This window comes from Sarcophilus harrisii, chromosome 2 (genome assembly GCF_902635505.1).
Source record: "Sarcophilus harrisii chromosome 2, mSarHar1.11, whole genome shotgun sequence".
In the NCBI taxonomy this organism is placed as follows: Eukaryota; Metazoa; Chordata; class Mammalia; order Dasyuromorphia; family Dasyuridae; genus Sarcophilus; species Sarcophilus harrisii.
Window position 1 is genome coordinate 495521755 of NC_045427.1, and position 24178 is coordinate 495545932.

The 24178-nt window shown below is 38.9% G+C and overlaps 1 protein-coding gene across 1 annotated transcript; it reads right to left on the reverse strand.

Moving 5' to 3' along the window:
* Positions 1 to 796: 796 nt before the first annotated feature.
* LOC116421023 (chymase-like) lies at positions 797 to 23954 on the reverse strand. The gene is given in 5 exon segments (XM_031949340.1): positions 797 to 817; positions 4181 to 4402; positions 22938 to 23073; positions 23814 to 23932; positions 23934 to 23954. Coding segments are annotated over 5 exon segments (519 nt in total).
* Positions 23955 to 24178: the final 224 nt, after the last annotated feature.

A 24178-nucleotide genomic window follows, 5' to 3' on the forward strand; every position in this document is an offset into this window, starting at 1 on the left:
TAGGATCATGAGGGAAGCATGAAATCATGTGCAAATATTCTAATTTTCATAGACCTATTTCCCATAGCTCTTGGTTAGCACAAAAATAATCTATTATAGTCAACCAGTCAATACCCTCTTTTTACATGCCATAAAATGATACAGCATAAAACCAGTTCAGTGGGCAGAGGCAGTCACAGTAACATTTGCATTATTTAACACCTTCTAGGAGAACAATTTTCAAGAGTAGAAACATGTTTAACACCTCCATTCCCTAATGTCCTGTAACAAAAACAAGGCAGGCACATGGTGTAAGCAAATTTGGGATGTTTCCTGGTAGGTTATGGGTAAGCATAGGATTCCTGTGATATAATTCTCAGAACAATTATTTGCACACATTCTTTGCCCTGCACCTCAAATCCCAGTGGCCACAGGTTTAGGAGTTTGCATCAGCTGAATTTTAAGGAGGGGGGAAAAAGCTGACAAATGCACAGATCATCATGCATAAACCCATCTAAACCTCACTTCAGATATTGTGAATAAATGATGAGCAGTCCCTTAATAACCCAAGAATCTGCACATCCAGGTTAATTTAGGAGGATTGACTTATATAAGGGTATTCGTTCAATTCCAAGGCTGGGACTGACCACTGTCAAGGATTCCAAAAGCAGACAAGGTGTTTGCAGAAAATAGGAAAGCAAGTCACACCAAGCCTTTTAGGTCAATTAAGAAAAACATACTTAGCTGGGATGTAAGAACTTCATTAACATCTTACCAGCCCACAAACACCAAAAATAATTAATGCCACTAGTAACAATCAGCAGCAGGTAGGATAAGCCTGCAAGACAACCAGTCCATTCATCAGCAAAAGCAGAGAAGCTTAACTCAAAACTACTGAGACCAAAGGACTTAACACTTTTCACCCTCTTTCAAAGATTAGGGGGAAATATTTGCTTTAAAAAAAAAAAAAGGATCAAGCTTAATATTGATGAAGGATGGAACCTGGCAGGAATATGGGTTGGTCTTCTAGTTCTCCAAAACACCAAGTTAGGGCGGGTTCAGCGAGAAATGCTACACAAAAGGCTGTGATAAGAAAAGGCACTTTATTAAGAGAAAAGACACTAAGATGTTCTCTTAGTGGGCAATATCAGAAATTGCAAAGAGACATTTTCTCAGGGCTTACTTATATACAGAAACAAAACAATTTGGGTTTTGCATCCGAAAGGAACATACTTGGGATAGGTTTGCATCCAAAAGGTGCATAGGTTTTACATCTGAAAGGGACATACTTGGGATGGGTTTGCATCCAAAAGGTGCGCATCGGAAACGGACATTTTAATGCAGATGCTCTCCTGGGCAAGGCTGTATTGTCCTCATCAATATTTCTTACAGGTGGGCATAAATATAGGGATTGGGAATTCAATGTAATGGTCCTTAGTCATCTCCTAGAGTTTTTTCTCTGGGCGTAGCTGGTTCAGTTCATTACTGCTCCATTGGAAATGATTTGGTTCATCTAATTGCTGAGGATAGTCAGGTCCATCAAAATTAGTCATCATATAGTGTTGTTGTTGAAGTATATAATGATCTCCTGGTCCTGCTCGTTTCACTCAGCATCAGTTCATGTAAGTCTCTCCAGGCTTCTCTGAAATCGTCCTGCTGGTTATTTTTTACCGAACAATAATATTCCATAATATTCATATACCACAATTTATTCAGCCATTCTCCAATTGATGGGCATCCATTCAATTTCCAGTTTCTGGCCACTACAAACAGGGCTGCCACAAACATTCGAGCACATACAGGTCCCTTTCCCTTCTTTATGATTTCTTTGGGATATAAGCCCAGTAGTAACACTGCTGGATCAAAGAGTATACACAATTTGATAACTTTTTGAGCATAGTTCCAAATTGCTCTCTAGAATGGCTGGATGTGTTCACAATTCCATCAACAATGTATCAGTGTCCCTGTTTTCCCACATCCCCTCCAACATTCAGCATTATCTTTCCCTGTCATTCTAGCCAGTCTGACAGGTGTGTAGTGGTACTACATATTACATTTTGTTGAACTGTATTGTTTTGTTTTTTATTTTAATTTAATAGCCTTTTATTTACAGGTTATATGTATGGGTAACTTTACAGCATTAACAATTGCCAAACCTCTTGATCCAATTTTTCACCTCTTACCCCCACCCCCTCCCCAGATGGCAGGATGACCAGTAGATGTTAAATATATTAAAATATAAATTAGATACACAATAAGTATACATGACCAAACCGTTATTTTGCTGTACAAAAAGAATCAGACTCTGAAATATTGTACAATTAGCTTGTGAAGGAAATCCAAAATGCAGGTGGGCATAAATACAGGGATTGGGAATTCAATGTAATGGTTTTTAGTCATCACCGAGAGTTCTTTCTCTGGGCATAGCTGGTTGTTGAACTGTATTGTTAGGAATTAGGGATATTATATACTATTAGGAAGAATGGGCTGTGAACCAAACCCAAAGGGTTGGAGACTGCGCCTTGTATATGTATGTATGATTTTATGTGGGTACAGGTTTTGTACTGGTACCTCGAGAGTAGTGGGGTATGAAAATACTTTTCAAACCCTGATCTAAACAATAGCCACTAGCGTTAGATTGACTGACTGTTGGATATGTGGGGAACCTGATCAACTTACACAGTGGCCCTGGGTTCGTTCCCTTGTCTCTAGCCTAAATTTTGAGCAACAGGTCAGTGATACACAATGGAACAGGTTTCTGGTCAGCAGAAAGGGAACTAATGAGAATCTAGCATAAGCTGTTCTTAATGAATCATTATAAACTCTTATGGAAGACTACTTGTCTTTCATTTTTTCTTTTCTTAAGCTTTTAAATTTATGTACTTTGCATTTTAAAAATTTTTTATCATTTTATTTCCAAATGCATATTTCTCTCTCCTTCATCCCAGAAGGCCATTCCTCACAGCAAAGAATAAAAAAGACAAAGAAATAAAAACTCTGCATCCCCTTTAAAATGTTCACAAATAATTTTTGAAGTAATATAAGCCAGTGTTTTGCTAGGAACTATAGTGAAGCTCACTAGTGAATTGTGTGAAGGCCATACTCTCTTCCTTTTTTCCTTTCCAAAATAAGGCCAGCATTCTTGTGGTGCCCAATTAAAACCTAATGCAATGAGTGGCCATTAGGAAACACCAGCCAAGAACGATGAGGGCTACTTACTTCCACTCCAAAACTGTGAATACTGACTCCCTCTTCTCTAGGAGGTCCTTTGCTGCTATGCTGACTACCTTGGGCAGGGAGAGGGGGGACTACAGTGGGAGAGAGTAATCACGCACACAAGCCTGAATGCTTCAGTTTATTGCAGTCATAGTCGACCTTCAGTTCAATGTCCAGAGTAACTCTTCATACCCTTTACTCTCCTCCCCTACCCCACACATCTTAGACTCTGGGGTAATGCTGGGCAGGCAGGGGGACAGTCCTAGTGTGAGGGACAGTCCCAGAGAGGAGGCTGGGCCCTAGGAGGGAGATTCCTTTTTGCTGAGCCAGGGCCACGGAGCTAATTTGCTTTTAGGATTTGATTAATCCAAGAGCTGTAATGAGCAATTCTTGTGAAGACAGAAGGTGGTTTTGCTTCCCTTTTTCCATAGGAGACAATTCCTTGGGCCATGCCAGAACAAATGAGGGGTTGTCCAGAAAATACCTGTTAGACATTGAAGAATAAGCAAGAAAGGTCGATCCTCCCTTGTCCCATTTAGCCCTGGCTCTTTCTGAGCTGATTGTAGAAATCCTGGACCTTTCTGGGTTCCCAAGTTCCAGCACAGATTCTTTCCTTGGGTCATATCCAGAGGCACCTTCCCACCCAGGCTTCCTTCTCTCCTCCCTATCAGTATCTCCCTGAAACTGAGTAGGATGGGGGGGGGGGAGGGGGGACAGAGAATGTGTCTCCCACCCTCCCACTCACAAGTGCTCAGGAAATGGGACTTGGATTTGGAGATTTGGAATATTTCCTATTCTCACAGACCTCATTCTTCCCTCCACCCTATTCTCCAAACCCTGCCCAAGTCCTGGAAGCAGTGAAAGTGCTGACCACATACCTTCTTAGGAGGTTCTGACTCAGAGAGAGAGAGTGATTTCCAAAGAAGAAAAATATGAAATGTGAACTCACCCTAAATACTGATTTCCTTGAGTTGGGATTCCCTACACACAACTGGGATCTCTCATCAAAAGAGTCAAAAGACATTTTGCAGTCACTGGGATTCGTTAGTGTCTGTTCCACCTCATGTAAAGTGTCTGATGGCAGACCCTTTGGTCCTGTCCATCCCCAGCCAACTGCTAGACATTCTTGCCCAGGTGAGATAGAATCAAATCTTGAGGCTAGGGAGAGAGTATTCACTGCTGTTGTCAGCTTTGCTTCCTTTTCCAGCTGTGAGAAAGAAGGAAAAGGGCTTTGTCAGAGCCAGGGATGGGTTATATGGGCTGGGTCAAGGGCTCCATAGACACAGGGACCTCAGGTTCTTGAGAAAACAAGGGAAGAGAAAAGGAAATAGCATCATAGAGTGGGGAAGGGAAAGAAACATAATTTCTCACATGTACGTGACATTTTATAGGTAGCAAAGTGATTTGAATGAATAAATGAAAAAGCATTTACTAAGCACCAAATGTTTCTCAGGCAGCATGCTCAGCTTTTCTGATAACATTCTTGTGATGTGGGTAATGAGGTAATAATGTGTTATTCCCATTTTACATATGACAAAACTGAAGCTCACAGAAGTTAAATGACTTGTCAGTAGTCCTCCAGGTAGTAAATGGTTAAAGTCAGAACTTGACCAGGTTTTGTGGTTGTGAAGTCACTGCTTCCTACTAGATCACAAAATTCTCATAGACTGTAGCCCCCAAAACACCTATCACAATGTTTCAGAGATATAAGGGCCCCCAGACATCACATAATGATTTGTTCCCAAATAGAAATGTCCTCCTTGAAATTCAACCTTTGAAGGCCTTCAGCAAGGGGGAACTTACTGCTTGCTGAGTTGTTGGCTTATTGGTCTAGTGGAATATTTCATGAAAGAGCTCTTGGATTTGATCTCTGGGAAGGCCTGATTTTGAGAGTGTTAGTGGGTAGAGGGTTGAATTTGGAGCCAAGAAGACCTGGGTTCAAATATTGCCTCTAGCTCTTAGTAGCTGTGTGATCCTGGGCAAGGTGTTCAAAGCTCTCTGAGCCAAGGTTTCCTCATCTATAAAGTGAAGGGGTTGGAGTAGAAAGTCTCTAAGATTCCTTCTAAGTCTAAATCTACAATCCTATGAAGGATATTTTTCTTATTCAGACAGAACTGAAATATGGGCCTCTCAACCCCCTCCTCCCACCTGTTACTAATGGTTCTGGTCTTTGTGAATAAGTAAAATAGGCTGATCTGCCCTCTCCCCACCTCCCACCCTCCATCTCTGAACACTGAACAAGGAACACTGAAGCAAGAATGTACTCAGACATCTTTTTGTTTAACTTCTCAGGGTATAGATAAGAAAACTGGAGATGTGAAAGTTCAAGTTACTTGCCCGAAGTGACACAGCTAAAACAGGGGTCAAGATCAGACTAGTGAACTGGGATTATATCCCAAAGAGATTATAAAGAAGGGAAAGGGACCTGTATGTGCACGAATGTTTGTGGCAGCCCTTTTTGTAGTGGCTAAAAACTGGAAACTGAATGGATGTCCATCAGTTGGAGAATGGCTGAATAAATTGTGGTATATGAAAATTATGGAATATTACTGTTCTGTAAGAAATGACCAACAGGATGATTTCAGAAAGGCCTGGAGAGACTTACACGAACTGATGCTGAGTGAAATGAGCAGGACCAGGAGATCATTATATACTTCTACAACAATACTAGATGATGACCAGTTCTGATGGATCAGGCCATCCTCAGCAACGAGATCAACCAAATCATTTCTAATGGAGCAGTAATGAACTGAACTAGCTATACCCAGAAAAAGAACTCTGGGAGATGACTAAAACCATTACATTGAATTCCCTAATCCCTATATTTATGCACACCTGCATTTTTGATTTCCTTCACAAGCTAATTGTACAATAATTCAGAGTCTGATTCTTTTTGTACAGCAAAATAATGTTTTGGTCATGTATACTTATTGTGTATCTAAGTTATATTTTAATATATTTTAACATCTACTGGTCATCCTGACATTTAGGGAGGGTGGGGGTAAGAGGTGAAAAATTGGAACAAGAGGTTTGGCAATTGTTAATGCTGTAAAGTTACCTATGTATATATCCTGTAAATAAAAGGCTATTAAATAAAAAAAAAAAAAAAAAAAAAAAGATCAGACTAGTGAGGCAAACTTATTGACTCCCAATTCTTTGTTTTCTATTAATTATTACCTGTAGTAACATGATGTCATTGAGAAACCTTATGCCATTATATTCTGGGTGAACAAATTGATGCTTGACTTTAAGGATCTGCCAAGTCTCTTCTGGCTTTCTAACGTTATGTGCTCCAAGTTTGACTGAGATGAAGCTGTTGGAGAAGCAAGAGAAGAGGGAGGTATTAGGAGTTCCAGATTCTTCATGAAGGGAACATTTTGAGAATAAGGTCCAGGCACTCTGCTAGAATGTCAGTCTCTCCTCCCTGTGTCTATGGCAGCTGGTGGGGCTCAGTGTTGGGATGTGGGACTCAAGCAATCAGGGCTGAAGTACTTGCAAGGGGAAGAGACAGTTCCCTAATTTCTTTTGGGAGGGTTGTCCAGATGAGGACAGGATGACAAGTGGATCTGCTTGTCTTGCCTCAGGCTGCTCTTGATTCAGCCTCCAGGGAACTGAAAGTCCAGAAGGTCAAGGATGAAATTAAGAGGAGCTTCACTGCACTCTGTGTGCTCCCAGAGAACCCTGTGATAGAGTTTAGTATTGTAACTCCTGTTTATTTCAATATTTTTTTCTAGCTGCTTGTTTTATTTTTTTTTTTGGTATGATAGTTCTGGAATTTAGCCACAATAATTCTTGAAGTTTTGATTTTGGGGTCTTTTTCAGTAGATGATCAATGAATTCTTTCAATGAAGAATTCTATTCAATTTAAATTCTATTTTACCCTCTGTTTCTATGACATCTGAGCAGTTCTCTTCGATAATTTCCTGAAAAATAGTGTCTAGGCTCTTTTTTTTCATCATGTTTTTTAGGAAGTCCAATAATTCTCAGATTATTTCTCCAACATCTATTTTCCAGGTCTGTTGTTTTCTCAAGTAGGTATTTAACATTTTTTCCCATTGTTTCATTTTTTGGGTTTTGCTTGACTGATTCTTGGTGTCTCCCTGAATCATTCATTTCCATTTATTCAATTCTGATTTTGAATGAATTATTTTCTTCATTTCCTTTTTTTATTTCTTTTTATAATTGTCTAATTGAGTTTTAAGTGACTTGTTTTGTTCTATGGAATTTTTTTCCATTTTGCCAATTTTATTTTTTAGAAAGCTTTTTTCTTTTTCCAATTCACTAATTCTGTTTTCCTTGTAATTGTTTACCTTTTCCAATTCACTAATTATGTTTTTCAGGGAATTGATTTCTGTATCCACTCTATCTTTAAATGAGTGGGATGACTTATCCAGTCCCTCTTGCCAAGTTTTCCTTTCCTTTCCCCATTTTTTTTTTAGCTCTCTTGTGAGAACTTTTAAAATTTCTTCTATGAGAATCTTGTGTGTTGGGGACCAGATCATATGCCCTTTTGGGGATTCATCTAGAGGCAAACTCTTTTTAGGCTCCTCAGGGTTTAAAGTCTGCTCTCTAACCATATAGAAGCTATCAATAGTTAGAGTGTGCTTTAATTTTTTGCTCATGTTGACAAAAAAGAATCAAAGGAAACAAACAAAAAAAGCAAATACAGTCTGCTTTTTGGGCTGTATGGTATTACCAAGCTTCCTCTCCAGGCTACAGGAGGTAACAATGAAGCAGCAGTGGTATAGCAATGGCTGCACTATGGCTGTACTGAGGCTGCGCTGCGTTAGGGCTCTGGGACTGTGAGAGCATGCTGAGTCACTCTGGTTGTTGGATGGGTGTGACCAGATCCCGAGAGACCCTAGCTTTTCAAGATTGAGGTCTTTACCCCCTATGTTTATAGGTTTTCTGCTGATCTACTGGCTTGCTGCCAGGACAAAGAAGCTCACACTGGGTAAAGTTCTCCCTGCCAATTTTTGAAGGCTGAGACCACACCTCGCCCTTTCCATTCTGCTCAGTGTTAACCACCTTCCATGCTCTTGCTGCTTGCCTGCAGTCTGTGCCTAAACCATTCCCACCCATGAACTGAAACAGATCTTTTTGGGCAAAGTTCGAGGATATCTTCTGTTGGTAATTATTTGTGGGTTTTCTCCGTCAAGCACTAATTCCGTATCATGAAAAAAGTATTCTGAGGGCAAGAAAGAGCTTAGATAGATGCGTGTGTCCTCTCCAGCACTTGGCGAAGCCCTATTTGGGATTCATCTAGAGGCAAACTCTTTTTAGGCTCTAGTTTAAGTCTGTCTCTACCATATGAAGTATCACTGTAAGTTAGCATTTGACTTTCATTTCATGCTTGACAAAAGATCAAACAATACAAAAGCAATTCATCTGCTATGGGCTGTCCCAGGTTTACTCTAATTGCTTCCTCCAGGCAATGTTTGGAACAATAACACTGATCACAATGCTGCATAATGTGTACTGTGCATCCATTGCTCTGAGGACTGTGAGGCATTGCTGAGTCACTCGTCTGTTGGATGCGAAGTGCAGTCCTCAGAGACCTAGTTTGAAAATGAGTCTTTACCTATGTTTATAGGTTTTCTGTGATCTACTTGCTTGCTGCAGGACAAGCTACACTGGGTAAGTTACTCTGCCATGTCTAAAGCTAGAAACTGCTTTCATTCTGATGAAAGATGTTGAACACTCATGTTCTTGCTGACTTGCGAGTGTGCCTAAACCATTCACACCTATGATTCCTCAGAAACTAGGACTTTGAAGAAATCAGGACATTCATCTGCCATTGGTATATTTGTGAATTTTTCAAGCCATATTGTATCTGAGTACTGGGCAAGAGCTCAAAGATGCGTTCCTCATACATCTTGGGAAGTCATTAACATCTAAGAATTTTAATAGTCTGTCTTAAGTTCTTCCGATTAATCACTGTATGTAACTTTGTTTTCATTTCTTTCTCGTTCATTCTAGGTTCCAGTTTTTGTTTTATCAAATGTTTTGACTCAATAATATCCATCAAGTTCTATGAATAATTTATTCATCCATCCTAGATGATGGATACTTACAGTTCTGTGCAGAAAGTTCAAACTATTTGACAGAAATGTTGTGTTTGTTGTTTATTCTTCTCCAGGCAGTGGTTCCATGACTTTGACCTAGGTCTACACGCTAGGAAATTACATGTCAGAGAAGGATACTCAGTGTCTTTCTAGACTTCAGAGTCCTATCACTCATCACCTAGATTCTCAGATGAATCTGTTTGACCTGAAATAACACATCAGTTATACTTTGCTACTTGGTACTAGAGAATGTACCTCAAGTTTTGTGGTGCAAGCTCCAAATTTCTTACTTTTGAGATAGCTCAAGTGTTAAGTCGGTCCTTAGCCTTATATTTTGTTTTATTTGTCTTCTGTATATTATCAGTTTAGCTCCAGAATGCTATCAATGTCTTGAAATCTTTTACTAATGAAATTCCTGAGATAGATCATGAATCAAATTATCCTAGTTATATGGCCTCGCAGTGTGATTCACTTTAATAGGCATCTAACTGATAGGGATCAGAAGTTCTAAGAAGAATCACTTACAGTGCTTTAGTCACTATACATACACACAAGATCTTCACACTGAACACACATTCACATATAACATTCTCTTAATCAAGAGGATGACTGAAGTTCTTGAGACATCCTTTTACTTTCTAGCTTGTTGTTAGCCTAGCTAATTAAGAGTCTGTCCAATGGACAAGAAGCTCAATGTATCTATGAGTCTGAACATCATCTTTCTTCTGAGCTATAAATTCATATCTTCAATGACATTGAGCTTTGTACTTACATGTGATCCTAGATAGCGATCTTAAGTTCTGAACATCACTTTCACATGTGGTATTGATCTATCAGCTGAACAAACACACACAACACACAAGAAACATTCTAAATTGATTTTGAAACACTTGGGATTTCTCTTAAGATCCAAATAGGAGTCTGGTCAATGGAACCTTTTGATTCCTATAGCAGTCTGAAACAGATATCTTCTTCCTACATTTATTATTTCTACCTCATTAATTCTCACACTTGATCTAGAAGCATCTTGCTCTGACCTCAGTTTTTCTGTGTTCATCATATAAAACCTAACAATCAGAAACATTCATGGATTTCGTATAGGGATCCAGAAAACATCAAGAATTTGATTCCCATAGCATCGAAAGCGATTTAAAGCTTTGTCAATCTTCAATATACACCTAGTAATTACTATGTAAATCAGTTATCCTCTGCAAGCCTAGTTTCTCAGTAGGACATTACTTTCAGTATCAATAAACATGAATGTAAGCATCTATGTACATCAGAGATTTTTCCACAACGAAAGATTTAAGTTGCATTCAAATACAAGGTAATATTTATAAGTGATAAATTCTAGTTTATCCTCTCTAACACTAGTACTAGTAGAATTCTTTCCAGTCATATATAGTCCCATGAACTAGTGTACAAGAGTTTTTCCACTAAATAGTTTGAACTTGATACTATAGGCTCTGATCTTTTATAAGTATGATATAGTTTCTGAGTTTTCCATCTACACAGAAATAGACTATGATTCCTGACCTGAACTAGGAAGGTTGCAAATGGTTGAGCTAGAACAGGGACAGGCATTTAAGTACAGTGATTTCTGCAATCTCACACTATTGATCTACCATGATAAAGTATAGTGGATAGGAAGGGATAATTTATGTAATATAATTTATCAACTCATTATAATATATTATAAGTAGAATATAGTTATAATATATATTAATATATATTTAATATATAATTATGATATAATTCTATTATAGAGACTTTATACCAAAGAAAATTCACTTAAGCTTCTTTACTGTCTTCCTCCCAGAAGCAAGTCAATTAATTTGGCCCCCATTTGCATTTCTCATTTCCTAATGGATTGTGCCAAACTTATTATCTTCAAATTATTTTTTCCCAAGAGGGCCTTATGATTTGGTCATTGCCCTTACCAAATTTCTTTGTGCATCAGCTTGGGGATCGGTGATGGGGAAATAGCATCACCTTCTCTGATCAAATCTTGCAGTTACACAGCAGTCTTCTATCTGGGGATCTGGGTGTGTTAGTGAAGGTCATTACAAAACCAATAGTTCTTTCTATATTCGTGCCCTCACATAGAGATGATCCGATCTGGGTCCCTGATTGTCTCAGAGAACTCCAGACTGAAGCTTTGTCTTCATTCCCTCATGTCTGTGTGCTTCTTTCCAGGCTGGTTTTATTCATCAGGATCCAATGGGTGGGGCCTCTCATAACAGTCATTTATACCACTACCATCTTTTAAGGTTACAAAATGTTTTCCTTTGAGTAAAAATATTGTTGGCCCTGCTTGAAGGGATATTAGAACCGGCAGACAGATGATATTCTAGGGTTCACAGCTGTAGCAGGCCTGTTGTTGGTTGGTGAGCTTTCATGATAGAGGGCCACTGAACTGTTTAAGGAAGAATGAACCTGGGTCTTGCTATAAAAATGGAGCAGGTTAAAGCTTCTCTGCCAACAGGTATTGGAGTTGAACCTATGAGTAGCCCTGTCTAGTTGAAATAGGGAGAAAGTCTCAAAAAAAATTGTGTGATCTAAAATATAAAGAAACTGAGGTTTAGGGAGGTTCAATGATTCATCCATATTTGCACTTTTTATAAGCATCACAACTGAGATCCAGAGAACTCTATAGTCCACCTTTCTTTTCCCTGATGTACCTTTCTTTTTCTCTTCAAACATTTTCCTACTTGCATTTTGTTTCTTGGCACAACTTTGGCTGGGTTTTGCTATCTTTTATTTCTTGAATAGAGAAGTTGTGTTCTATGCCTCTTGACTTCTTCCATCCTTGGCAAAGTTTGTTTCCAAGTAAGCAGCTATGTAAGCTCTTAGGATAGAACTATTAACAGCTCTCTTTCTACCTTCCTCTATGTCTCTCCCTCCTCCATCTCCTTTCCCCTCCAGTTTGTGTTCTAGGTTTCAGAGAGGTCCCTGAGGTTTTTTTTGTAACATATTACAAAAGGTGCTCCCCTTTTTCTTTCATGTCCCCCTATAGTTCAGGGGCTAATTTGATGATATTTCTCCTATGTGACTATTGGAACAGCCACCAGGTTTTCCCTTTGGTCTATAGAGGGAATTGGACTGGGCCAGAACAGTAATAGAGACCAACATTGAATCTCCAAGAGAATAATACAACTAATAGTAAGTATACTACCTCAAAGGCAGGATATAGGAAGGAAGAAGGCTAAGGAAGTTTGGCTAAGTTCTTGGATAAGGACCAGTATTGTTGGCTCTAAATTGTGTTTGGACTATTCACATGCAGATGAAGATGGGAAACCCCATAGGGAACTCTAGCTCCATGTCTTTCTGTTCCCTTCTTCCATTTGCTTCTCTGTTATTGTTTGGTGCTTTGTGATGCCATTTGGGTTTTTTTTGGCAAAGATACAGGAGTGGTTTGCCTTTTCCTTCTTCAGCTCATTTAAAGATGAAGAAACTGAGTTAAGTGATTTAATGAGGGTCATGCAGCTAGTAAAGTGTCTGAGGCTGGATTTGAACTCAGGAAGATGAGTCTTCCTGACTCTAGGCCTGGTTCTCTATCTTTTCATTAAATCAGGGAAGGTAAGCCAGTCTGTCAAGAAGCATTTAAGTGCCTACTGAGTGATAGACACTGTACTAAATGCTGAAGATAACAAAAAAAAGGGAAGAGGGCAAAATCAATTAATGCCCTTGGGAAGTTCACAGTCTAATGAGTGAGAAAATAAGTTAACAAATATGTATAAGCAAGCTGTAGCCAAGAAAACATTGGAAATAAACAAGAGACAAAAAAATTCAAGAATGAAAAGGCATTGGGAAAGACTTCCTATAGAAGGTGGGATTTTAATCAGAAGTGAAGAAAGACAGGGAGGTCAGAGGCAGAAATAAGGAGAAAAAGCATTATAAGTATGGGGGACAGCCAGAGAAAACAGCTAGAACCAAGAGATGGAACATCTTGTTTGTGAAACAGCCAGGAAATCGCCAAATTGAAAAGCATGTGTGTAACGGTGATAGGGTACGTGGAAGGTATAGGACTGGAAGGGTGGATGCGTGTGTGGTTATGTTATTAAAGGCTTTGAACACCAGAGAATTTTTATTTTATCCTGAAGGTAATAAGTAGACTGTCGAGTTCATTGAGGATGGAGTATGACATAAATCTATGTTTTAGGAAAATCATGTTGCTGGTTAGGGGAATTAACAACAGAAAGTAAAGAGAAGATTTGGGTGAAGTAGATTGGAGAAATCTCAGAAAGAGTCTCAAATTCCAAGTTTAACCATTTGTCTCAGGGGAGACAATTTGCATAATATTTGGAATTTTTTTTTTCTTGGATGGGAATGTACACACACACACACACACATATATACATATATATATACCCATACACATATATATTTATGTATATATTTTATATGTATAACACATATAAAATATATACATAAATATATATATGTAGGTATATATGTATAAAAAACAACTTAAATTATAATGGGCAAGATAACATCAGGAAGATTATATCCTAATCATGGAGATAACATCAATATCAGCTAAGGGAAGATCAGTGTGAAAGTTAGAGGGATAGTGAGGGCCATGGAGGAGCAGATTAATATATTCTATGCAGGAACAGTGGTTGCTGATTTGATCATGGTTCCAGAACTGGAGATAAGGCTATTTGAGGGGGATTTGTATAGGAAAGATACTTAGAAAATATTCAGGTGGTTGGTCTATGGAGGAGACAGCTGGAGAGAAGGGGACTGAAGCTTGCCTGGGTTTGCCTGAAATAGTTACCAGGAGAAGTAGTTACCAATGAGGACAGCAGTGTCCCAAGGTGAAAATTCTAGAAATGGAGGATTAGGGCCTGAGCCTTGCAGACTGTTAATTGTTCACTATAAGCATTTAGTTACCCCTTGGAAATCCACAAGCAATTCAAATGTGAACTTGATTTATTATTTTATTGAATATTATTATAGAGAATTGGCAGCAAGCTTAAATGGAAACAGGGCCAATCAATTATAAGTATCCTTGTGGACCATATTTTTGACTTTAAAACCTAACACTTTTCTTTTTCGATTAAAACAAAAACACAAAGTAGATAGGAACTCATTTTTAGGTCTTGCTTGGGTCATTGGAGGTTATTTAGTAGGTGTGTGTGGAGGTCTGACATGGTCAGATCTATACTTTTGGAGGACTACTTTGGTAGTAGAGGAATGGGCTAGAGTGGGGAGAGACTTAAGGCAGGAAGGCCAATCAACAGACTATTGCAACAGCCTAAATGTGAGATAATGAGGGTCTGCAATAGTGGGAGAGCAGTGTTAGAAACTCAGCAAGAGATTTACTATCAGTTTTGTGGTAACAAATAGGACAAAAGTGGTAACATTTTCTGAAGCAAAATCTGATCCCTATTAGTACAGGTATTGTCTGGAACATTTGTTGTAGGTGGTGATTTCTTTGCAGGTTAGATTTAGAATTTTTGTAGACCTTTTGCATGGCTTGGCTATAGGACCAGATGATAGTTTAGATTTTACCTCTTATTAATATCTTTATGAAGCCCAAAGAAATTAGAGTTAATTTTGATTCAGAGATGATTGTAACTGTTTCCCCTATTTCCTATCACCTCCTCAAATAACTGCTGCTTAGAAGTGATAAAAAGAAATAAGACATTTTACAAAGGAAACAGGAAATATACTAGAGATAAGGATGTTGTTCAAGACCTCCATGGTTCAGGACCTCCTTTATATTGCTGCCTGAGCTCAGTTGTTTAACTGTGTGAGGAATGTAGAAGCCCCTTACCCAAAATGACTATTCAGAGATCATTCAGTAGAAAGCAGAAAAGTTTCTTTATTGAAAACCTCTAGAGGGTGAAGTCATCTCATCACGAGATAAGAAAACAATGTTGGGAAAATAGACAGACTAAACTTCTGATCCTCCATTTCTTACTTCACTTTGTTTTCTACCTTCCTTTCTCCCTCTTTCTTAGCATTCACTTTTAGTATGTAACTTGGGTTATAACAATCTGGGTTAGATGGAATGATTAAAAATAATTCCATTTCTTCATATCTCCCTCTCTTTATAATCCATGTTCTGACTTGTATCCCCAACCCCAACAGGTCAGGAGGCCGGGGCAGGGAAAGTTGGAGCCTTCCCATCAAGGGGGGCTCTTATTTCCTCCTTTTCTTCAATTTGCTTCATAAATTAAGACAATGTTAGATTAGTATAGAGTTAAAGAATCTGATGCTGGGAAGGCCCTTGGCTGGGAATGTTGAGGACAGTTTCAGGGGCATCTTCTGGAATCAGTGTAAATTCCAGAGAGGCAAAGTATGACCACTGGCATGAACCCATCCACATGAACATTAATTCATAGTGTCAGAGATTTTTAAGGGAGCTCAGCAGCCATTTAGATCAGACTTCACTGAGAATCATTCCTATGACAGCTCTAACAAGTGACTGCTCTGACTCTGCTTTAGGAGCCCCATTAAGCTCTACATTACCTTCATCTGAGAGAATGAGCTTACATCATTGAAGTATAAAAACTCAAAGATCTGAGAGATTTATGATGAAATGGAGCACCTCAACCAAGGATTACTGCCAGATCTCAAACTGCCACTGATACCATCACTTACTTTTGGTTATTATTGGTTAATTTTCCATTTTTGCCACTCAAGTATAAAAGTGAGAGGAGGGCAGAGAGCATTTTTTCTGCTGAGGACCTTGTCTGAGTGATCAAGTCTTCCTTCCCTTTTCCTCTCATGCATAACCTCTTTTTCTTATAATTGTTCCTTGTATAGATGATTCAAGTGCACAGCTTCTTCAGTGTGATGGAATGTAGCACTTAAGCCACATATCCTTAAGATAACTCACAAGATAAGTTATGTTATGTAGATTGTTACATGGATTTGGCTTGTTTGTCTTGGCTTCTTCTGTACTATCTATTCCAAAGTCCCATTTGCTGTTGTCTCCATAGTCTTTCCCTTCCCTGAAATACCTAGTTATTTACATTCTCTCAACTTCTTTAGATTACCTTCTATTACTCACATGCTTTTACCCCAATAAATAAGGTCTCTAAAGGTCTTGGCTTTCCTTATGATTTTTTCCATTCCCATGGTATAGACATTAAGCCTACCACATACTCTGCCATCCAGGAACAATGGCTTCTTTCTTGCTGTTCCTAGCAGAGGGCATCCTGTCTCTAGACTGTGGGATGCCTGCCTTGCATGGAACACTCTCTCTCCTCATTCTGACTTGTGGCTTTCTTCAGTGTTCAGCCAAAATCCCATTTTCCCCAAGAAGCCTTTCCAGTCCCCTTCAATGCTAGTGCCTTCTGTCTATTGGTTATTCAGTTTATCCTGAACATACAGTTGTCTTCATATTTTCTTTCATTAGGGGTGAGGTTCCTAAGGGCAGGGATTTTTTTGCTTTTCTTTGTATCCTGTGCCTGCATATAGTAGGTGCTGTTTATGGACTGACTGCCCTGCATATAGTCAGTACCAAATAAATGTTTGCTGAATTGAGTTAAAAAGCAACTGTATATGTTATCACCAGAATACAACCTCTTATTTTTAAGGTGAACACAGAAAAGAGAAGCTGTATTTATGTGATACATCTAGAAAAATGTGTTCTTTAAGAAATCCAGGTCTCCATCACTAGAGATGAGTTATGGGGAGAAAATAGTTGTCCCAATTCAATAAATAGCTTAAAGTTGCTTAAGAAACCCTTTAAAGGCAGGATCGTGAAAGAAAAAGTAGCTTTATGGAAAGTCTCAGAGCACAATCTCTCACGTTGAAGGTGATGTATGAAAAGATATTCATGGCAGATAAAGAAAAACCTTCCTGGTGAATCACTTGGCTTTAACTTTTCCCTTTTTTAAGGGAAAAGGACTCGCATGGGCAAAAATGTTTGTAGTACCCCTTTTTGTAGTAGCAAGGACCTGAAAACTGAATGGATGCTCATTAGTGGAGAATGGCTGAATAAGTAATGGTGTATGAATCTTATGGAATATTATTGTTCTGTAAAAATGATCAGCAGGATGATTTCAGAAAAGTCTGGAGAAACTTGCATGAACTCATTCTATTTGAAGTGATTAGAAGTAAGAGCAACATTGTACATAGCAACCGCAAAATTATGTAATGATCAATTCTGATGGATGTGGCTCTTTTCAACAGTGCAGTGATTCAGGCCAGTTCCAATAGTTTTCTAATGGAGAGAGCACTCAGAGAGAGGACTGTGGGGACTGAGTGTAGATCATAGAATACAGTATTTTCACTTTTGTTGTTGTTTTTTTTTTTTCATTTTTTCTCATTTTTTTTTGTTTTTGATCTTAATTTTCTTGTGGGGCATGAGAATTGTGGAAATATGTATAGAAGAATTGCATATATTAACATATATTGAATTATTTGCTGTGTAGGGGAGAGGGTTTTGTAAAGGAAGGGAGAAAAATAATTTGCAATACAAGATTTTGCAAGGGTGAGTATTGAAAACTATCTATATATGTGCTTTGAAAATAAAAAGCTTTATTAAAAAATAAAATAATAAAACCACAACAACCACAACTGAAACTTTTCCCTTTCTTTGGTTTAGGCTGTCATTGGGTAAAAGGCAGGAGACAGAATCTTGGTACTTGACAGTTTCCTCTTTCTTGGCTCTTTGTCCCAAGTCATTCCTCAACCCTTCAAGCAATATGTTTTTCTTGAGGAAAGATTTGAGAGAATGATAAGATAGTTTGGGCCTGGATTTAGAGTCCTGTGGCCAGGATCAGAACTATTCAGCTAAGGGATGAGAGAAATGATATCAGTAAGTGGTGATAAAAGATCAGAACTCACAGGTTCCTGCTTCAGTTTTTTCAAACTTAGAGTGTTCAATGATGAAAAATGTTTTAGAACCTAAACTTTTTATCAGTTCCTGAGTTAATAACCAAAGGCCTGCGTTCAATGTTTATTGAATTAAATTAGATGCTTAGTGAATTGAATTAAGTTTAAATGAATAGGATGAAACAGCCAGTCAGTGGTATGTCCTATATAAAACCATAGTTGTTAATACTTTGAAATTACATTGTGTTAATTCATTTGTACACACACACACACACACACTCCTTTGTATGTATACATATACATTTGTATACATGTATATATATATATATATACATGTGTATGTGAATACATATATTCTACATCTTTCTGTATAATGTGTTATAGAGAAGAAAACACATTGCATCATATATCCTAGCAAATTTCTCTGTTAAACCATGCATACAGAGATAGAGTACAATGGTCCCTTTTGGTGTGCCACCACACTGTATCTTCAGTATCTTTCCCATAAAGTGTCTCTGGTGAGAAGCATCTCAGAATCACAAAAGGACAAGAAAGAGGTCTTCTGGGAGAGTAGATGAAAACTTCTAACATGGTCCTAAAGCAGAATAAACTGTCATAATTTTTATATAAAATAATAATTGTATCATTAATTCCATTGTCTAATTTGCAACAATTGTCTTTCCTATGGTCCCCAAAGCTGAGTGAGGCTGTAGAATGGCAATTTCTCCTTATCAGGAAAGCCTCAGATTTTTTTCCCTCATCACCTGAAATCCAATTATTATTTTTTAAAGGTTATTGATACTTTTTGTTTTTCCAGTCTTCACTGAGTCTTTGCCCAACATAACCCAATATCTCTCACAAATTGTATCTGCCTTTGTAACAAAGAAAAAAATTAAGCATAACCATTGCCAAAATGACCGGTTCTGATAGGATATACAACATTCTGTATTTCTAGTATTCCCACCCTTGATTTGCGAGAAGGAGATATGTTTTTCCTCATTTATGACTTTGAGTGTGAGTTCATTTGTCCTGCTAATAAGGGCAAAGATCTAGCCTACAGGGAGTGTTAGCCCAGGCCCCATATGATTCTTGTCTATTAATTGGGTCTCCCTTCTCCTTGCCTACCTGCTTATGGATGCCCTTTCCTGAGAGATCATAATAGAATTCCTTTCTGCTTTTGCCTTGAGAAGTCTCCTTAATTTATTTGATTTATTTTGACCTGGTGGTCTTGTTCCATACAATAGCAACATTAAGACTGGGTTGTGATCAATATGACAAACTTGATTCTTCTCAGAGGATCAGTAATCCAAGGTAACCTTAATAAAATTTTGGAAAACACCACCTAAATACAGAAAAAACCCTATGGAGAGTGAATGTAAATCAATGCATGCTATGCTCACTTTTTTTCTGTTTTATTTTCTCTCTTGCAATTTTTCCCTTTTGTTATGTAAAAAATGAATGTAGATGTATAACCAAAAAAAAAAAGAGTTTGTTTCTACATGTAATTGGGGAAAATAAAAGTGAAAAAAAAAAAAAGAGATTCCATCTATATCCTTATCCAAGTTTTTGAAGAAAGGATTTAACATGAGAGTATAAAGAATTGATCCCAGGACACTACAATATAAATATTAGAATATTATTATATTATATAATATAAATCAATATAGACTGATGGTTGATATTAATGACTACTCTTTGGATTTAGTTACTCAAACCATTCCACACATATTTAAGATAAAATTTCACTCTAGTATAATTTGGATGATTAGAGGCATCTTGTCCATGTCAAAGAGATACTATAGTTTCAGGAATTTAGAATCAGAGAACCTGGATTTGCTATTTAGTACCTGTATTAAATTGAGCAAGTAATTTAACCTTAATCTGTGCCTCATTCTTGCAGAGAATGAAGGAGATTTAGTACAAATTCTCTAAGATCCCTTTCAGCCTTAAATTCTGTGATCTTACCACAGTTAACTATTTTGATGAAATCTAAGACTATAGCTTTCCTCATCTATCAGTCTAGTAATCCAATCAAAAAGGGAACTAATAAGAATCTAGCATGAGCTATTCTTGATGAACCATTATAAACTCTTATGGATGACTACTTGTCTTTCATTTTTTTATTTTCTTAAATTTTAAAATTTATATACTTTGCATTTTAAAATTTTTTTATCCTTTTATTTTCAAATGTATCTTTCTCTCTCCATCCCAGAAGGCCATTCCTTACAGCAAAGAATAAAAAAGACAAAGAAATAAAAGCTCTGCAGCCCCTTTAAAATGTTCACAAATAATTTTTGAAGTAATAAAAGCCAGCATTTTGCTAGGAACTATAATGAAGCTCACTAGTGAATCGTGCGATGACCGTACTCTCTTCCTTTTTATTTCTTTCCAAAATAAGGCCAGCATTTTTCCTGGTGTCCAATGAAAACCTAATGCAATGAGTGGCCATTAGGAATCACCAGCCAAGAACAATGAGGACTATTTACTTCCACTCCAAAACTGTGAATACTGACTCCCTCTTCTCTAGGAGGTCCTTTGCTGCTAGCTGACTACCTTGGGCAGGGAGAGGGGGGACTACAGTGGGAGAGAGTAATCACACACACAAGCCTGGATGCTTCGGTTTATTGCAGTCATAGTCGACCTTCAGTTCAATGTCCAGAGTAACTCTTCATACCCTTTCTCCTCCTCCCCTCCCCCACACATCTTGGACTCTGGGATGAAGCAGGGCAGGCAGGGGGACAGTCCTAGTGTGAGGGACAGTCCCAGAGAGGAGGCTGGGCCCTAGGAGGGAGATTCCTTTTTGCTGAGCCAGGTCCACGGGGCTAATTTGCTTTTAGGATTTGGTTGATCCAGGAGCTGTAATGAACAATTCTTGTGAAGACAGAAGGTGGTTTTGCATTCAGCATTCTATAGGAGGCAATTCCTTGGGCTACGTCAGAACAAACGAGGGGTCCTCCAAAATCTCCCTATTAGACAAAGAGGAGTAAGCAAGAAAAGTTGATCCTCCCTTGCCTCATTTAGCCCTGGCTCTTTCTGAGCTGGTTGCAGAAATCCTGGGCCTTCCTGGGTTCCCAAGTTCCAGCACAGATTCTTTTCCTGGGTCATATCCAGAGGCACCTTCCCACCCAGGCTTCCTTCTCTTCTCCCTATCAGTATCTCTCTGAAACTCTGAGTAGGATATGGGGGAGGGGAGGCAGAGAATGAGTCTCCCACCCTCCCACCCTCAGGAAATGGGACTTGGATTTGGGGATTTGGAATATTTCCTATTCTCACATACCTCATTCTTCCCCCCAACCTTATGCTCCAAACCCCTGCCCAAGTCCTGGATCCAGCTGAAAGTGCTGACCCCATCCCTTCTTAGGAGGGTTCTGATTCTTAGAGAGAGTGTGATTTCCAAAGAAGAGAAATATGAAATGTGAATTCACCTTAAATACTGATTTCTTTGAGTTGGGATTCCCTACACACAACTGGGATCTCTCATCAAAATATTCAAATTCTTTGCAGTCACTGGGATTCGTTTAGTGTCAGTTCCACCTCATGTAAAGTGTCTGATGGCGCAGCCTTTGGTCCTGTCCTTTTCCAGCCAACTACTAGACATTCTTTGCCCAGGTGAGACAGAATTGTTTCTGGAGGGCAGAGGGAGAGTAGTCATTGCTGTTGTCCGATTTGCTTTCTTTTTCAGCTGTGAGAAGGAAGGAAAAGGACTTTGTCAGAGCCAGGGATGGGTTATATAGTCTGGGTCAAGGGCTCCATAGATGCAGGGACCTCAGGTTCTCTTGAGAAAACAAGGGAAGACAAAAGGAAATAGTATCATAGAGTGGGGAAGGGAAAGAAGCATAATTTCTCACATGTACATGGCATTTCATAGGTAGCAAAGTGATTTGAATGAATGAATGAATGAAAAAGCATTTATTAACGCTATTTGTTTCCCAGGCAGCATGCTCAGCTTTTCTCATAACATTCTTGTGAGGTGGGTAATGAGGTAATAATGTATTATTCCCATTTTACATATGAGAAAACTGAAGCTCACAGAAGTTAAATGACTTGTCATTTAAGTGGTTGAAGTTAGAACTTGATCATGTTTTCTGATTGTGAATTCAGTGCTTCCTACTAGATCACACAATTCTCATAGACTGTAGCCCCTAAAACAGCTATCACAGTGTCTCAGAGTCATAAGGGCCCCCAGACATCACAGTATGATTTGTTTCCAAATAGAAATGTCCTCTTTGACATCCAACCTTTGAAGACCTTCAGTAATGATGGACTTACTGCTTCCTGAGTTGTTGGCTTATTGGTCTAGTAGAATATTTCATGAAAGAGCTCTTGGATTTGAACTCTGGGAAGGCCTGATTTTGAGAGTGTTAGTGGGTAGAGGGTTGAATTTGGAGCCAAGAAGACCTGGGTTCAAATATTGCCTCTAGCTCTTAGCAGCTGTGTGATCCTGGGCAAAGTGTTCAAACCTCTCTGAGCCAGGGTTTCCTCATCTATAAAGTGAAGGGGTTGGACTAGACAGTCTCTAAGATTCCTTCTAAGTCTAAATCTATGATCCTATGAAGGATATTTTTCTTATTCAGACAGAATTGAAATATGGGCCTCTCCACCCCCTCCTCCCACCTGTTACTAAAGGTTCTGTTCTTTGTGGATAAGTAAAATAGGCTGATCTGTCCTCTCCCCCCATCTCTGAACATTGAACAAGGAATACTGAAGCAAGAATGGACTCAGACATCTTTTTGTTCAACTTCTCAGGATATAGATAAGAAAACTGGATGTGTGAAAGTTCAAGTTACTTGCCCGAAGTGACACAGCTAAAACAGGGGTCAAGATCAGACTAGTGAGGCAAACTTATTGACTCCCAGTTCTTTGTTTTCTATTAATTATTACCTGTAGTAACATGATGTCATTGAGAAACCTTATGCCATTATATTCTGGGTGAACAAATTGATGCTTGACTTTAAGGATCTGCCAAGTCTCTTCTCTCTTGTTGATGTTATGTGCTCCAAGTTTGACTGTGATAAAGCTGTTGGAGAAGCAAGAGAAGAGGGAGGTATTAGGAGTTACAGATTCTTCATGAAGGGAACATTTTGAAAATGGGGTCCAAGGACTCTGCTAGAATGTCAGTCTCTCCTCCCTGTGTCTATGGCAGCTGGTGGGGCTCAGTGTTGGGATGTGGGACTCAAGCAATCAGGGCTGAAGTACTTGCAAGGGGAAGAGACAGTTCCCTAATTTCTTTTGGGAGGGTTGTCCAGATGAGGACAGGATGAAAAGTGGATCTGCTTGTCTTGCCTCAGGCTGCTCTTGATTCAGCCTCCAGGGGACTGAAAGTCCAGAAGGTCAAGGATGAAATTAAGAGGAGCTTCACTGCACTCTGTGTGCTCCCAGAGAACCCTGTGATAGAGTTTAGTTCTACATAAAACTACAGTTGCTAAGTTCTGGGAGCACCAAAAATATGAGTGTCATGGTGTGTCAGGGAAGAAGAAATTGGCTGAGATATGCAATCTTGGGTGGTAAGATCTGAAGCATGAGCTTCATCATTTAGGGCAGGCCAGTCATCAAAGGTGGATTGGCCTGAAGGGGGAAGGGCAGATCTCAACTAGGAGCATAAATATTCTTGTTCGCTCTTGCTTTTGCTCAGACTAGGATTCTTTTCTTTCAGGTGAGTAGCTCCCAAGAGACAGGAGTGCCCTTATTAGACTCTTATTTAATGCATCCCTCACCTGGTGAGTTTCAGGAAGGGGGAAGGGGGCTAGATACACTTACTCTCCTTCACAATGGGCTGCTGTCATCACAAAGTCACTGCGAATCAGGAACCCACCACAGATGTACCATATATTACAACTTTTGACATCCAGAAAAGCCATGTAAGGATGGGAATGGGGGTCTTGACTCTTCCCCCCCCATTAATCTCATCTGAAAGAGAACGTCCCATATACACCTACCCCAAATATATAGATATACACAAGTGAGACAAAACATCAGGTCCGTGGAAATCGTGGGACACCACCTCCTACCTAGCCCAAACACAAGCCCTGTAGGCTTTCCCTCAGTTATTGTTTCTCAGGTCTTATTTTTTCTCTTCTGGAATTAAGTCCAATCTTGTGACTCTGAAATATCATAATCACTAT